The sequence below is a fragment of the Oculina patagonica genome, chromosome 10 (assembly GCF_052425735.1).
Source record: "Oculina patagonica isolate OP01 chromosome 10, crgOcupat, whole genome shotgun sequence".
NCBI lineage: Eukaryota > Metazoa > Cnidaria > Anthozoa > Scleractinia > Oculinidae > Oculina > Oculina patagonica.
In genome coordinates, this window is record NC_135767.1 from 5,481,754 (window position 1) to 5,498,756 (window position 17,003).

Here is a 17,003-nt window from a genome sequence, read left to right on the forward strand (position 1 = left end):
GTAGCAAAGGGGGTTTCTTTTTCCTTTTTCTCCCATTTTTTCCAATTTCTTCTTTTTTTTAATTTCTCCCTTTTTTTTTTTTTTTTTCCGTCCGTTTTTTTTTCTTTTTTCCGCCGTAAATTTTTTCCCTCTTTCCTTCACAAAAAACCCCTCCCCCCCCTCAGTAATCACAAGCCAGACACGTGATTTACAAGTTCCTCGACATCCCCCTAGTTCGGCTTACATGCTGTAACTCATTTCACCAGCAAACCAATAGAACTATTGTTTTAAAATGAAGTGTTGTACCACTAACAAAGCTCGTGCAGAGTCTGAAAATCGGGAAATAATATGAAATTTCCTGAATAATTCGTCACCTAGAAAAGAAATTATTATTATTAATAATAATAATTAGGTCTGGGTTCAAGTTGCAACTAGCAAGCCAATATTCCTATTCTGGGCATGACATTTAATTCATTGCACTGAGTTTGATTAAAAAAAATAGTTCCAAGAAGTCCAAACTGCAAAAGCAAAACTATGTATGAACCCTGAAATGTATACCCCGTACACACTAACTAAACTGAACAAAACATACTAACAAAACAACTGAAACCTAAAAGCATAACTTAATACACAAAATAAAAAAACTCCAAATGTGGTTTCATAACGTGAACCATTATGATCAGCATTAAACCCTATTAAGTTTTAGAGTGAAAAGCTGCATTTGGCTTAAGATTAGAAAGCCAATGTCTAAGGTAAAGTACTCCATTGGCAACCATATTTTAATTTACCGAACCTTTAAATACCAGCACCTTAAGAATAAGGACTATTTTAAATATTCAATTCTTTAAATACATGTACATTGACATTACTTAGGGAAGGCGTGAAAGAGTTCCAAAGGCCTCCAAAAATATACTTATCTTGCAATGATTTTCACTATTTTATAGCAACCCATTAAAACGAGTTGAAAATTATTTTACCCTAAAAATATGGCCAGACCATTACATTTCTGAAGGAGAAGGGGGGGGGGGGGGATATATGCTTTAAAAAACTTCCTGCAAGGTTTCACGTGAAAAATAATAAAGATAATGAGCTGATTTGGCAGCGAAAAAAAAATCCATGTAACCAGTAGCAAATAGCCAGGACAGTTCAGTTCAAATCCTTACAAATTTTTATTTTTTTTTTTCTTTTTTTTTCCCCTCCCCCGTCAAAAATGTAACTTCCAACCTATACCACTTGGTTGACGATTTATATATATAAATTATCTGACATTCTAATTTACCTTTGAATAATTAAGTTACATTATAAAGAAGTAGTTTTTATGAAAACCAAACATAAATTCTACTTCTAATTTCTATTCCATTCTCTCGCGGTCCAACACATACGTCAAACAATGTCCATTCATTTGTCGCCGTCTGTGACAAACCTTTACTTCGGGTCGTCACATTAAAACACTTTTTAGCTAACAACACCGAAAATAAGATTTTTGTCTGAACATGTGTGCAAGTATCATTCACAACCTGTCTGCAAACGCCTTACAACAACCTTACCTATGCACAGTCGAAGGAACGAGTGCTGTTTGACAATCGTCGCACCCGAAGAGTTTCTCGGCAATTTCCGTTGTCCAATCGGAAGTAACACGATAACCCCGCAAAGCTACATTTACTTGCCGCGAATCGTTTTACCCGAAGAGTTTCCGATTTTCGTTGTCAAGTCGGAAAAAGCACGAGCACTCCGAAGGTTACAACACGTGCCGTTTATGGCAAATCGTTGTACCCGAAGATTTTCCCATTCTCGATGTCCAATCGGAAGTAACGCGAGCACTCCGAAGGTTACATCACGTGCCATTTATCGGATACAACGATTTGAAATCGTTGTATCCGAAGAGTTTCCGAATCTCGTGGCAATCGTAAGTACTCCGAATTTTACCTTACGTTAGGATGGTGTTAACTGAGAACCTATCTGACGAAAAACCCGGCAGGCACATTCAATTCTATCCGTGACGGGAGAGCGTTTAAAAGACGCTCACTCCTTCGACTGTGCAACAGATTTCTCACATCCGGCTTTAATAATTATTATGGGGTTTCATTTAAAAGTCGTGAAATATAATGTTAAGGCTAGCTTCGTTTGCTATCCGTTGCCCCATTGACCGCAACCCCGTTAAATCCTTGGCGAGTTTCCTTTTTCCCCTGAAACGCGTCCATTCGCTTGGCACCTTTCTCCGACATGTTACCGTAAAGAATCCTGCTTCTGTTCGGTTGTTTGTTTCGCTGAGGAAACGGTCTGAAGTTCTCGGGATACTTACATCTCTTGTCCTCCTCCATAAGCCACGAACTGTTATTAGAGTTACTAGACGCGTGATGCGAGCGGGTAAACACCCGTCCCGTCCCACTGAAAGTACCCGTACTCGTATCGAGAACAGCAGGGCTGTTTTTGTCTACAACTTTTACCGGTCTGGGCGTTTCACTGTTTGCGGACGTTACCTTCAATGATGAAGATTCTACAACCGTAACTTTCGGTGGTTTACGTGCAGAATTGAAAACCGGCAGTATCGGTCGATTTTTCGTGGACTTTCCAGTTTCTAACGACGACACTTCACCGTTTAACCCAACATGCTGGATTTTGCGCGCGTTTAACGTGACTCGATTGTCCTTTTTAGCTGCTTTCTCATCGACAATTCGATCTTTCTTCTCTTCGCTTAGCTTTTCACTTGCGACATTCTCTTTTGTCCTTTCAGTTTCGACTTGTTTACTAGCAGTCTTTGACAGTTGTTCGTCTTCTGTGACATGTCTCGCCTCTTTTCGTTCCTTTTGATCGCCTTTGAACAACTCGTTCAAATGTTGCATACTTTCCCTTTCATACGCGTTGGGTTTCACTTCCGGTTTTGACTCGCCCTTGGAACTACTCGCATCGTCCACACAAAGCCGGTCGCTGGCTTTCCCATCGCTTCCTTTCTTAACCCCAAAATGTCCTCTAGCAGTTTTACTCTTCTTTTTAGTGGCTGACACAAGCAAATGATTGATAGCGGCAGGAATACTCTTTCGCTTTTCGGACTCCTGTATATTTTGTACTGTAGCCTCAGAAAACACTACTACAGCATTCTGTTGCATCTGCCGCATCCTGGCGTACTGCTTCTGCAAGTACGACATCTCCTCGTAGACCCGACTTCCTCTGGACCCGAACTGCTTCGTAGTGTAAGGTAGTGGCGAGTACCCGTCAGTAGCAAACACACCCGGACTAGCAGCTGCGATGTCATTCACATCTGCATCTCCGGGACCTAACGCTTTGATGCCGTTGCCAGGGGCAAATTCCGAAAATGGTAACAGAGCTCCTAGACAACCGACTCCTTCCAGGTCGTCAATGTCGTCTTCTTCGTCGCTAGAACCGCGCCCCAGTGCTGATCGCGGGCCCTGATCGCCGGTGGCATCAGAAAACGGATTGATGTTGTAAGTGTACTGTTCTCGAAGTTCTGCTAAGCCTGGTAAAGGAAACGGTGCAAGAGCGTACACCTCCTACAAAACACAAGGCAAGTTGAATTTAATTACAGTGTAGTCGAACCGCGCTTTGCGGACACCGCATATTACGGTGACCCTGATAGTGACTTTAACCCTTGCATTCTTTGGCGGACCCTTTTTGGTGTCCCTATAAGATTGCCGTATGAATTCTTGGATGGGGTTCAGTTTTAACTTGAAAAGGACGCTTTCCATTTGTCAGAACTGGCCGGCCAGACCGGTGTATTCGAAAACAGAATACCGTTGTTAGTCGGATTTGTCCTGTCAAATCAGTCATGCATAAATATTAACATTGTTGTGGTGGGTTTGTTGAAAAATCTCGTGGAAAAGGAGCCATTTCACATTCAAAACCACCGGACCGGCCAGCCAGTTCTGAATAATGGAAAGCGCCTTAATTTTTCTTGGCAGCATATCGTACAATTCCGAGCTTATAAACGCATTCCGAATACCTGGAGACCCGGAAAATTAACCACCGTGGTTAACGCTCTCACGAAAAAAGTAAAAGAAATAGAGAGTGAAAACAAATTTGGAAATGTTGCTCCGTTGTTTTGCAGAAAACGTCAAAGAAATGTACCTTTTCCTACACTGTGTGCACGAGTTCGCAGACCGAATTTAACTACCCGCAAGGGAATCCGGTAGTTTCGCCTACAGGTCGATTCGCCTACAGTGAAGTCGATTCGCCTACACAACCTGAGTTGTTTCGCCTACACCAAAGTCGATTCGCCTACATCAAAGCTTGCTATGTTCCGAAAGATAGAAGAGAGGAATACCTTAATAAAGTTCAATATTAATAAAGTTTACCTTAACTTGATGGTATGTGTGTGTTATTTTCGCCGAAGCAAACAAATAAAGAGCGAGCAGACTAAGTTCTAATTTGTCACACACCATAATTTCACTTTATTTTGTCACACACGTTATTGCTAATTTACTTTGATATCGATGTAAAGTAAGTTGTTTAACCATGCAGTTGAACAGTGGCCCGTGCAAGGTACTTGTGATTTTTTTTCTTGTTTCTTTATTACAGTGTATAAACATTTTCTATTGTTTGTACTTGCGACTTTCTTGACAGTAACAGCTAATTACTTCCATAAAGATAACTTTCGCATGCGCGTGCAAACAAAAAGCAACTTAAGATCAGTTTTATTTCGAAACATATTTCGATTTTTTAAATTCATAAAGTTAGTTGTTTGAAGGTTTACTTTATAAGAAATACTAGTGGCCCGCGCAAGGTACTTGTGACTTTTTCCTGTTTTCCTAATTCATAAACCACTTCTATTGTTTGTACTTGCGACTTTTTTGACAGTAACAGCTATTTTTTTCCATAAAGATAACTTTCGCTCGCGCGTGCAAACAAAAAGCAACTTAATATGTACTTATTGACTGAGTGGGAGGGCCGGACGGGAAAATATTTGGCTCGAGGTCAGGACGTACGGACCGAGCGCAGCGAGGTCCGTGCGTCCTGACCGAGAGCCAAATATTTTTCCGTCCGGCCCGACCTAACTCAGTCAATAAGCATTTTATCATATGAGGCCCTGCCAGGGGGGTTCCCGTGTCGCTTGTCCAAATTTAAAAATGTGCCGTATCGCTGTTTTATCGCTCTTCATGTCGCTGTCGGTAATTAAATTGAAGGAACATTGCTTGTCCTTGTCAGAATTTAAGTTTTTCCAGAAGGGTTGTCGTTTGTCGCAATTTTGTTAGTATGCTGTCACTACTTTTTGCGCCATGTCGCAAATCCTGTACCACCGCTCATGTCTCAAGACCCAATTTTGAAAGCACAAGGAATGAAGGTAACTAAACTTATGATTGTTATCTTTATAAAGGAAAGGAAGGCATGCGCTCTCGAAATTTTCGAAACCTAGAAACTACAAATCTCTTTTAGAGACATTTTTCGTGAGGTATTTCTTGAGAAAAATCAATCTTGTTCAACTGGCGATTATTTTCCCCAAGAAACAAATTTAGTAAGAGTAACTAGTAAGAGCCACTATGAACTAAAATAAAAAAGTTATTTAAGTGTGAAGACGTAGTAAGCTTTATTGTAAAACCAGTTCACCCATGCATTCCCTTGAAAAGATGTTCTTGCGACTTTTAAAGCAATCAGAGTAACACATTTGCCTCATGTCTTAATGAAAAAAATTCTTTTCGTAGGTAGCACCGCTAAGCTATGCGCGATGCGAGAACATCCTTTCTCGGTCCCAGGCCTTGTGTCTTCTTCCTAGTCCATACTAGTCAAACATTACGCGTGACCAGCGAGTATATAAAAATCCCCGATCGCAACCTTAAGAAATACGCTCTACTAAAGATGAAGTCTTCAAATAAATTTAGATGAAGTCTAAAAATCCCCGATCGCAACCTTAAGAAATACGCTCTACTAAAGATGAAGTCTTCGAATCGGTATCCGGACAACTCGCCCCCTAGAAAATTCGCCCCAGACAACTCGCCCCCAGTCGTAAGACAATATCATTTGTCCCCGACTTGTGTTTTGGTAAAAGAAAGTGAAAACCTGAATATTTCTCGTTCTTAAAGCGTGTGCAAAGAGAGACAACTTAAGCAAACTGTTCGTTAGCAAAACGACTCGAAGGCAAAATTGGGGGCGAGTTGTCTGGGGCTAGTTGTCTGGGGGGCGAGTTGTCTGACATTCTTCGAATCGACTTTTGTGTAGGCGAAACAACTCAGGTCGTGTAGGCGAATCGACTTCACTGTAGGCGAATCAACCTGTAGGCGAAACTACTTGTAGGCGAAACGACTGACATTCCCCGCAAGTAACAACAAACCTGTAAGTGGCGACCTTGCTAAATTCTAAGTCACATTTTGATCACAACAGGTATGTTTGTACTCTCTGTTTAGAAACGTGACAGTGACTTGTTGCAAGGAGTGGAAGTTTTTTATTTACTGTTTTTGCTTCGCTGTTCCGAACGCATGACGAATGTATGCGAACATTTCCCGAAAATTGTTGCTCTGGGACCGAACGTCCTCCGGAAAAATTCTCGTTAATGTAAATCCGAATGCTGAACGAATGTTAACGAACATTTACCGAACCGTTGGTCTAGAGTCAATTGTTTCCTCTGGAAACGTTCGTTACTGACCCGAACGCGTGCGTACGAACATTTTCCGTGAACTGTTGAACACTGGGCGTCCCGAATGCTAATGCTTATCGATATGGCTAATTTAAATTTACATGTTAAAATATCAAATATAGATGAAAGAGATAATTCTCACTAACTTTAAAATAAAAAAAGTTGTGAAAAAATCAAAAAAAATTAAAAAAGCAAACCTGAGCTAACAAAAATGACACTTCGAGGAGAAGATTTTCTATTGAAATATAGAAGAGTGAGTTGGTGCACGTTACCTGCATTAGCGTTTGACAATCTATGACATTTCCAGTCGAAACGTCTTGTATAAGTACACCCATTGTGCTGTAAAAGTCATCTGCAGTCTCCACGTCGTCAAGGCGCCTGTTAAAGAGATAATGTGCCTCTTAACATCTAAAGGTGTATCAATACTGGGACTGACAAGTCATTAAAAGGCACGCGAGCTCACAGACAGCTGTTTTATCAAACGATCGTGCATTTATACACGGCTGACTACAAATCCAGTTGCTGTGTTTTAAAATGATTCCAGTTACACCTGGGAAAGCAGAACAGTTTACGGAATTACCTTAAGGTTACCATTGTTAGCGGCTACCCATTTTAGCAAGTTGGGCAAAAATTGCTAAATTTAGTGCTCGCTAAAATTTGTCTCGGTCAAATTTACACCCTAAAGGAAAACAAAACTAAACGTAGTCGACTTGAAAATTTCTTTAAAAATTGGATGCCAGTAACATTGTTCTTTCTGGCAGTACAAATGTTCGTTCAATTTCAAGTGAGTTTGTTCTTTTACTGAACATTTATTTCCATCTTAGCTATATGTCCATTAAAAACTGGTTTACAGGATATCACTAATCTTTTAAAACTTTCAGAAAATCGCTAAATGTTGCTCAGAAAAAATCGCTTACATTTATAGTAGTTGCTAACAATAGTAACCCTAAGGTACGTCTTCACTTGTCTGAGACCGCACTACAATAGATCCATTTCAACAGCTTCGTATGCAAATTGCCCGCTTGTGAACACGCGACGTTTTCTCTTCTTTTACTAAAATAAAACACTAATTTCTGAAAATTCACCCTCCCCTATCCTGGAAATACGGTAACGCCCTCAAATCTCAGACGCAATAAGCCGTCCGATTATAAGATCCCCGAACACAAGACAATGGGCCCATATTTTGACACAATTTCTTGTATATTAATAAGCCCTTGCAGTGTAGGAAGATATTTTTTCGCAATCACGGCTGGGTCAGGCGGACGCGATCGCTTAAAAAATAATAAATTAATAAAAAAAAACTTTCGACCTAATAAACTGAAACGCGCCGGATTTTTAGACATTGAAACGCAAAATTTTCAACTGACTGCAACTTTTTGCAAAACAAACTGACTGACTGACTGAAGTGCCTACCTGCCTGGCAGACAGACAGACAGACAGACAGACTTACTGACTGACAGACAAACTGACTGACAAGAAAACAACACAAGGCTTGATACTTACTCTCCCAGTTTACCCCAGATAGCAACAGCAGCTCTAAGAAGCACCTCTGAGCCTTCCAGCAAGATAGAATCCCACACACGGAGCACAGTCTCCTCAGGCAAACATGTCGCAAACAGTGTTAGAAACCACTGCATGGTGAACACGTTGATTAAGGGTGGCTCGTACATGGCGTTTGAACCGTTCTGTGACAAGGCTTGTGCTTGTAAGCTGTCCAGATGTTTGGAAAGCCTCTCCAGCTTTGCTCGCATCAAGTCACGGAGCACTGCCATGTCAACGGACAAGGCGCGCAGATTGTTTGCAAAGTAGTTGGTGGGTAACACATGGTCAATCACATACACCATGACCTAGGAAGTAAAATGAAAACAGTTTTAAAACCATTTCAAACAATTACAGTGGGTTCTTGAATGAGTAAATGTGTAGTATGTGAAACCCAGTCAGATGTGGGATTAATAAATAGCATACCCTTATGGTAATAAACCAAGGGCTTTGATCTATCATCTGATTGGACACAGCACAAATATCATGTTATATCAGACTGAAGTGTTTTTGCTTTTAGAGAGGGGGCTAACTGAGAAGCATGTCTGTACTTGACCAAACTACAAACCAGACATTGAAGGGTTTTGGCTTAAATTCAGCATAGTCAAAACAACTTCAAATTTCGCATGTAGGTTTGCTTACATGTGTAAAACATTGACCTGTATTTTTTTCGCTGGATTTTCCTGCATTTCCAAGAAACAACGTATGCAAAAACCATGCTTTTTGCTGGCGGCGCAGTTTTGATGAGTAACTTAAAACAAATCCACCCAAAACTAATCTAAACACAATACTTGAGTGTTACATGTAATAATTTTGCATAAGTTGCTTATTATTAGGGCCACATACAATACAATAATGGAGTAAGTGCACTCATATAAAAAAAATCTTAATAGGTGTTGATTTAATGGGAGTGTTAAATGGAATGTGGGCACTAAAATCAAACCTATACAACAAAACTGTGAATCATGCAATTCTCCCAACTGGTACTAATGAAAATGTATGAAAACTAGTAAGGAGAATATGTAAAAAACTCACCTTCAGTGCATCTTCCTCATTTCTTTCCATGACCTGTAGAATTAATGCTGCAATGACATTGAACCCTTGACAGTACCCCACAGCCTTGTTACGCCTGGCATAAGCTAACAAAACCCGCTTTAAGGATGCTCTCTCTTCTGGAGTGTCCTGACCACAAAACCAGCTACAGCCTGTGCGATGAAGATCCTGAACAAGTCAAATATATTTGTAGAAATTAATACAAGTACAATAATGTATAAGTCTGTGTTTGATCCTAGTGGTCCACCAGGCTAGAGCTTTTCCCGATTTCAGTAGCATGAAGCTCTGACTTGGAGTATTTCTACTTCTCCCCTGGATGGGATGCTAGTCCATTACAGGGTTACTGCTGATGCCCATTTGTACACCTGGGTGGAGAAAGGCATTATGAGAGTAAAGTGTCTTGCCAAGAACACAACACCATGACCTTGGCCAGGGCTCGAACCTGGAACAATAACTGTGAGACTTGTCGCCTCTAGGGATGAACCATTAACACTTTTTTTAATTTGGGGAGGGGAGGGGGAGGGCAGGCATTTTTTCTAAAGATTAGGACTTGAATTCTTGTCCCTTTCTGGATGTGTGTTCTGTCCTCAAGGATTTTGTTTCATGCGATATTCCTCTTGGACACCAACTCTCACCTTCACTATTTGTGATCCTAGCTCATCATCATCTGGGTTGCTCTTTTCATTAAAGCAAAACTTGGCTGTTTTTTCCCAGTCCAAATCCTTTATCTTGCTTTCTGCCAGACACAACCAGAGCTAAAGAAAATTAATTAACAATAATTAGTAAATGTAAGTTTAGAACAGTAAGGATTTACCAACATGCAACTGTAATAATTTATTGTTCCAAAATATCCCTTTCAGTTATGCTAGCCCAGGCAAATCAAACTGAAGTCAAAATTATCCACCAAAAGAAATCCATCCAACAGTAAACTTAAGATATTAGCTACTTGTACGCTGTACATGTAGGCCACTATCTTACCCTTCTTCTCCACGGTGATGGGACACCTTCCTTTAGCCTTGCAATGGCTTTGAATGCAGCAAGCCACTAGAAGAATAGACAGCAAACAGTGTTCACATGAAGATGGTAGGAATTAGGAATAGACAAATATTTATTATAGTTGTTCAACAAATGCGCACGCTGCCCATATAATTATGGTCAAAATGTTAACATTATCTGTCATCCGTACATGACAGATATCCTGCGATATACGTAGGTTGCGAAGATTTGTCTAAAGTCTTGTAAAGCGCTGCATAATTACAGTTTTTCTATCTGCCAAATGTGCTTCGTTGACAATTTGCTGAATAATAAAACAATTATCCTGCTCAATCTTGCGGAATATCATCTGATTTTAATCAGCTCGGCCTACGGCCTCAAAAACCAAGGGAACCCTCCAAAGAGTAAAATCACACAATTTATTTAGTTTCGAACATTTAATAGGCCAACGACACCAACATGGTTGACCCCGACGTCGATGAAAACATCAATATCGAGCTGTGAACAACATCTCCAGGCTTTGCATTAGCGCAGAATAGATTAAACTCCTAGTCACAAACTCTGCTTTCTGTCTTACTCCGCGAACTAACTTCGTGTCTCGTTTGTTTTGTTGACGTTGTTTCAGTTACATTGAAATAAACGCCTCATATCTATTTAACGCCCCCTGTAGGATCCCTAAAATTTAATAGACGCCCCGGGCGTCTAGTAGATCATTTACGGTAAACAAATTTTAAAAGCGAATACTAAGCCGCAGATCATCTCAGTGAAGGGTGCACACCTTTTGCACCCTTCCCCTTACCTAGATCCGCCCCTGTACATTGTAAGTGAAACATCCTGTCAGCGAACACCCAGGTATGTCCACACAAAAAAAGTGCCCACAAAGAAGAGGAGACTCTTTATTGGAGGTTTAAAATAGATTGTTTGTAAGTGGCAGGGCCATGACAAGGTGTCTGCTTATGGGATGGGGGTGTGCAATGCATTCGACATAACAAAACAAAGTCATCTACTTACATGTTTAAAGGCCTTCTTTCCACTTTGAGGGATGAATGAAAATCTGATTTTTGTGTCCACACCTAAGAGAAACGGTGCGAGAAAAACCCTCAGAGCAAGGACAAAAAACAACAACAAATTCAACCCACATAATGTACACCTGACATATGGCCCTAGGTCTAGGATTCAGACCCACTATTGTTATTAATCATATTGAGCCTTTTAGCTAGAATCAGACAATATTCCACAAAAAAGCAGGATAACTGCTTTTATTAGTCAACAAATTGTAAAAAAAAATAGTATTTTACAGCTAAAGAGCGCTTATGCAGCAATTTCCAAGAACTTGGACACAGGGTTGGAAATTAGTGCTCGCCCACTCGCCCAGGCAAATGTGAAAACTGTCGGGCGAGTACAAATCACGGATCACTCGCCCGGTTTGGCGAGTACGATTTTCATATCCAGAATATAGTTTTCAAAATAAGCGTCCACCGATCCACGAAACGCGGCAAGATTGCTTTTCCTGCCTCTTTTTCTGTACAATTTCGACACTTTGCTTGCAACATACAGGAATTTGGGAAGACGTATCAAATTAAAAACTGTGTTTCAACTTTTGAAGTAAGCATGCTCATGGTTAAATTGTGAAGTAAGGTCTTTTTTTTGCCGATTTTTCATTCAAGAAATAGATTGCAGTCTGTATCATGATCGACCACCACTGTGGCACGATGAGTATCGAATGTGATTAAAAATGTTAGGGGAGGGGGGCTAAATTTTCCTTTCTTTAATGGAGGAGACTGGGAGAGAAAAAAATTGATCTGGGCGAGCGCAATTTGAAGGTCAGTCGCCCAGATGGCGAGTGCTCCGAAATTTTAGTTTCCAACCCTGTGGACAAATCTCTGCAAACTACATAATATCACAGATAATCTGTTATCTACGGATGACAGATAACAAGGACTTCCTGACCATATATTGGCATCGAGATAGTTAAGTTTGTTGAATAATAATTTTTGAATATATGTGTCAAATGACTTCATGAAGCTGGGCTTCTTTTACCTGATGATCACTACTGCCGGGGGGAGGGGGGGGATTAACGATTTTTTGAAGTGGGCATTGGGTAGACCAGTTCTGTCCTTAGCTCTCACATAATAGTCTAGGGGAAATAGTGAGTGCGAGAACCAGACAACAATATAAGTAAGTATCATACAGTATAGTAGCTGTATAATTTGCGTGATACAAATATCTTGGTCTGAGAAACAATATTTATAAATAATTTCAAAGGGATTATGGGACCTTCAAACACTTGACATCCAAATCTACAGAGCTTTATTTCACAAATTTAATAATAAACCCTAATCCCCCTCATTCGGCCTGCCTGTGCTGGCGGATAAACACAGCCCCAGAGGAAGTCTAGCTTTCAATACAAACTGCATATATAAAAAAGCTGCTTTATAAATGACTCATCATGCGTGCCGACAAATTGTACTGCAAAGACTTGCCTGTCAAAAGCTGTCAAAAATGTCTACAGCCTTATTAGCGTCGGCATCTTGATTAATAAATTGTCACTCACAATAAATACAATCCTCATTTACATTTAACCAATTTATCTTGCTTTGATCCGAAGAACAACAGATTTTGCCAATTTGGATTTCAGTTTTGGGTACAGTTTCTTAGTTACGTCAGAACTGTTGTGATAATTGAAATATTTACAATAATCTTCACATCTTACAGTGTACAACACAGTGTCCCATTCACATTAAAATAGGCAGGAACTACATGACAATGTCAAAAAACTTTCTTCTAACAATAGTGAAATACAAAACTTGTAAAATTTTCAAGGCTTCAACTTGACTGTATAAAGAAACCGTGATTGATCAAAAAATAACTTTGCATGTTGGGGACAAAAATAAGACGTGTCAAGCAATTTACATCACAATAGATTTTAGAACGATTCAACAATTTTTTGGCAATTTTTATCCACAGATGTACGTATTGAAAAAAGCTGAGTTGTTGCAGCGACATCACGCTGCGTTTATGTGTTAAAAAATTATTTTTTAGATCTTTCCAAAAAAGAACACCCCCGCCTCCAATAAACGCAATTCTAATATATAATCCCAGCTTTGATCACTAAATACAAATAGCGACCTTTGTCGTGAAGTTATATATAGAAATCATTGTGAATGCTTTTGATGTCTGTGCTGAAAAATCGGGGTAAAATTAATTAATTTACCACAGAGAGATCCCCTCTCTTGAACACCTATGATTTGTTTTCTATTTTAATTTGAAACTGCCACAAGTATGGAAACGTAAAAATTAAAATTTCTCAACAAATTGATTTGTGTAGGAGGGAACTTTCTACTTACGCCGTTTCAATGAAACCGCTTGGAGAATTGCAGTTAAAACATCAAAGTTTCTTTGCAGTTTGTAAGCGTGTTTATCCCTTCGTTTCAGCTGTTTAACCAATTTTGTCGACAACATGGAAATTCGTGTTCGCATCTCCTTCGCCATAACTCTCAGCTCATCCGTATCTGCGTGTGTACAAGAAATGAATTCAACATAAATAACTAAATTAAAAGACATCACCTGCACAAATGCTGACTGTTTTAGCAAAATATTCAAGTCTAAGAGTTAAAGGAATAAAATACGCTTAGATCTTGCAATTAACACCCCTGAAATAACTGTGAAATAGTAGTTCGTAAGCTTATTACAGTATCGAACACAACGCACGCCATTTTGCTAAATCATGATTAAATGTAGATTTCCGTGTACATTTTCCAAAACGAAGCATTCGTTTGACTTCTTAATTTTCACATCATGCAATAAGTAGAAAATGGCAAATTATCGTGAATAACCATTCGAACCTTGTGCGTTTGCTGATAATTCTACAAGCGAATTGAGCTTACAGTAATTTCCCGAGTGCTAACCTTTCGCTAAGAGTTCATTTCTCGTCCAACTTTCTCCGCGTTCTTCCAGGTCGAAAGAGCCACCGTAGAAACTCCCCGATGTGGTAGAACACTCAGTAACATTATCACTATCCACTGAGTCTCTGCTATGATACTGGTCATAAATTTCAAACAAAAGACAGTCTACAATCGAAGCTTTCTTCTCAGCATTGATCAGTTCACTGCGTTGTTTTTCGGGGTCAAATCCATGCGTTAATCCCACAGTTTCATTCGCACCGAAACCCCAATCAGAATCTTCACTTCTTGGACTTAACGGACCCTCGTCATAACTACTCTCAGTGCTCACACTCTCTCGTTCTGTACTCCCTTGCCGTTCAAAATCCGAGTCATCGTCCTCTTGATCCGCCATGTTTGAGGTCCGCTGACATCGACGACACGGCTCATTTGAAATTCATTGCGGCGCGCACAAATATAACAGTTGTGCGTTTGTTTACAAAACAACTCCAGATTAAAAATGTCCTCTGAACCTCCCGAGCTGAACGTTCTTGAGAAAATGTAATTACAATTTTTTGTGGTTCAGATAAAGTGCGAAAAAACCTCTGTAATGTATTTTTTTTTCGCAATAGTGGGGTTTTTAAGACGTAGAAAATGGTTCAACTCGTTTTGAAGAGATTTGATCTTTTGATCAGTGCAGGAAAATTGTTCGTGCGGAGATTTGATCTTTTGATCACTGTAGGATTTCGTTGTAGAAAGCGATTGAAAACCGTGTTTCTTTAGTTGATTCATTTATTTGCTGAAAAATATTGGTTTGATACTTTTATTTACAGATTTTGCCGCTAAAAATAAAAACTGATTCCTGTTCAAAACCTCACTTCTTGGCGACTGGGGGAAGCCTGTGAAAAACTGATCAAACAGAACCGTATGGAAGCATTGGATAACATTGGTAGAAAAAAGGTTTTTATTATCACAAAAGCGTCTTATTTTCAAAAGTTAAACATTCCGTTTTCTCCCTTTAAAACTGTATTGTTCGTTTGTTGCTACGTGTGTAGGCCATGTCAGACCATCTGATCACGCCATTTGACTAAAATCTTTATACGATAATTTGTTGCCCGGTAACCGATTCAATTTGCGGGCTATCTACGAGGGCTAATACACGATGAGTTTGAACGCAGACATCCTTCCTGCGTCCGCAGGAAGGAAAAGTAATTGTCTTTGCCATATTTTAATGTATTTAGAATTTTCCTCTCCATTGGTCACGCAAAAATTTAAAAAAATAAATCGGCATTTTTTTCGCCATTGTTTATACCATTTATCGTTGTTGTTATCATTTTAAAATATGATTTTTATTTGTTCGTTATATTATTTCCAGCTCGTAAATGCATCGCAAAACAACAGTCACGGATCGCTTAATATTTTATCAGGAAACCACGATTTTAGGGAAGTGGTCCAAGTGTACTCGAGCTCGACGAGGGCCCATCTTGTTTAGAACTAGCATTCTCAAAGGGGGAAAGGGAGGAAGAAATTGGGATAAAATTTTAAACTTTTGGAGACGGGGCAGCAGCTTTCAGCACATGGAGTTTTGAGATCGTTTAGGTAACTTGTGTGAACTGTGGTCGGTCGATGGTCTCCTGAAAGACAACCATCGACCGATGACGTCATCACCACTCGCATCAGGCTACGCGCTTCTCGAGGCAAAGGAAAAAATTAAATAATAAATCGGCCCGATGCGGCAGCTTTTATTTTTTTTTCGCCACTGTGTATATCATTTATTGTTGCTGTTATCACTTTAAAATATGATTTTTATTAGTTCGTTATATTATTTTTATTCGTAATTGCATCGACAAATAACAATCACGGAATGCTCAATATTTTAGCAGGAAACCACAATTTTGCATGAGGTTCAAATGTACTTGAGGAGTACCCACCTAGTTTAAGGGTGATCGAAAGGGGTAAAAAAACAATCCATAATTCAAAATTGAAAAGGGAGAGAGAAATTGGAATCAAAATTAAAACTTTGGGGAGTCTTTGGAAAAAGACTTCGGGAAAACTTCGGGAACTCAGGATATCACTTAGGTACCTTTGTGTGAGCTGTTGTCGGTCGATGGCCTCCGAAGACTTCACCGCGATCAAACGTCTCAGGCATTTTTTTTTCTATTTCGGTGATTTTCGTTTATATTAAGGGGACAAGTATGAGTTAGTATAGATAAAATAGTTGCTGAGTGTAAATATATTTTTATTCCCTCGAATAAGCAAGTATTTTTACTTTTTAGACGCTGCGCAACCCAACCAAATGCTTTGACAAATGGCGCCAACAAGTCCGCATTTACCTGTTTTCAAACACGTAGACCTTTTTTCGGAAAGCTCCAAAAAACTTAGTAAACCATCAGAGTACCGGTACAGTATCGATCTTAAAACAGTGAAAATAGAACCTTATGTACTTGTGAAGTACTCTGCTTGTTTTTTACACATCATATCGGACCGCGGTCGATCCCAAGACAACCATTCACCGATGAGCGATAGAATTCGATGGAAATTTACCTGTTATGAATTTAGACTCAGGCGTGGTTAAATTGGAACCTGCTTGAGGAAAATGACAATATCCAGGGGACCCTGCAAACCCGGGGGAAGGGGGAGGGTGGGGAGCTTCCTCGTAAGGAAAAAAAATTGAGTGCCCGCCCTGAGGTCCAAGCCCCTACCAATTCACATACCATTTTTGACGGAAGGGGTAGGGCATCTCTTTGTAATAATATATAAAATACTTAATGAATCGACCTTTAAGTTGGGTCTGTTCGAGATATTTTGAAAGGACCTTTCAAATACATTTTGACAGTTTTCCATACCGTTTAGTATACTCAAACTGCTGCTTTATGTTTGATCACATTAAAGACGCTTCCAAGTTGTCATTCCAATTTTAGTAGTTTAGAGTAGGAATTTAAGAAAAGGCGATATAAAATCATTCATGCCATATG

General features: G+C 39.6%; 1 protein-coding gene across 1 annotated transcript; it reads right to left on the reverse strand.

Moving 5' to 3' along the window:
* Positions 1 to 1,952: 1,952 nt before the first annotated feature.
* On the reverse strand, positions 1,953 to 14,576 carry LOC144628288 (TBC1 domain family member 30-like). The gene is made up of 9 exons (XM_078486367.1): positions 14,056 to 14,576; positions 13,495 to 13,659; positions 11,159 to 11,220; positions 10,133 to 10,198; positions 9,790 to 9,909; positions 9,137 to 9,322; positions 8,066 to 8,409; positions 6,835 to 6,940; positions 1,953 to 3,488 (listed from the first exon to the last, which is right to left on the reverse strand). Exons 1-9 carry the CDS (start codon positions 14,441 to 14,443, stop codon positions 2,094 to 2,096), a joined length of 2,832 nt encoding a protein of 943 aa, XP_078342493.1. The 5' UTR covers positions 14,444 to 14,576; the 3' UTR covers positions 1,953 to 2,093.
* Between the last annotated feature and the right edge of the window lie 2,427 nt (positions 14,577 to 17,003).

Coding starts and splice junctions, on each gene's coding strand:
- LOC144628288 (XM_078486367.1), bottom strand. CDS start 14,443: ATGGCGGATCAAGAGGACGATGACTCGGATTTTGAACGGCAAGGGAGT. Junction 13,660..14,055: donor AAATGAACTCTTAGCGAAAG/GTTAGCACTCGG, acceptor GTACACACGCAG/ATACGGATGAGCTGAGAGTT. Junction 11,221..13,494: donor AGCGGTTTCATTGAAACGGC/GTAAGTAGAAAG, acceptor CGTTTCTCTTAG/GTGTGGACACAAAAATCAGA.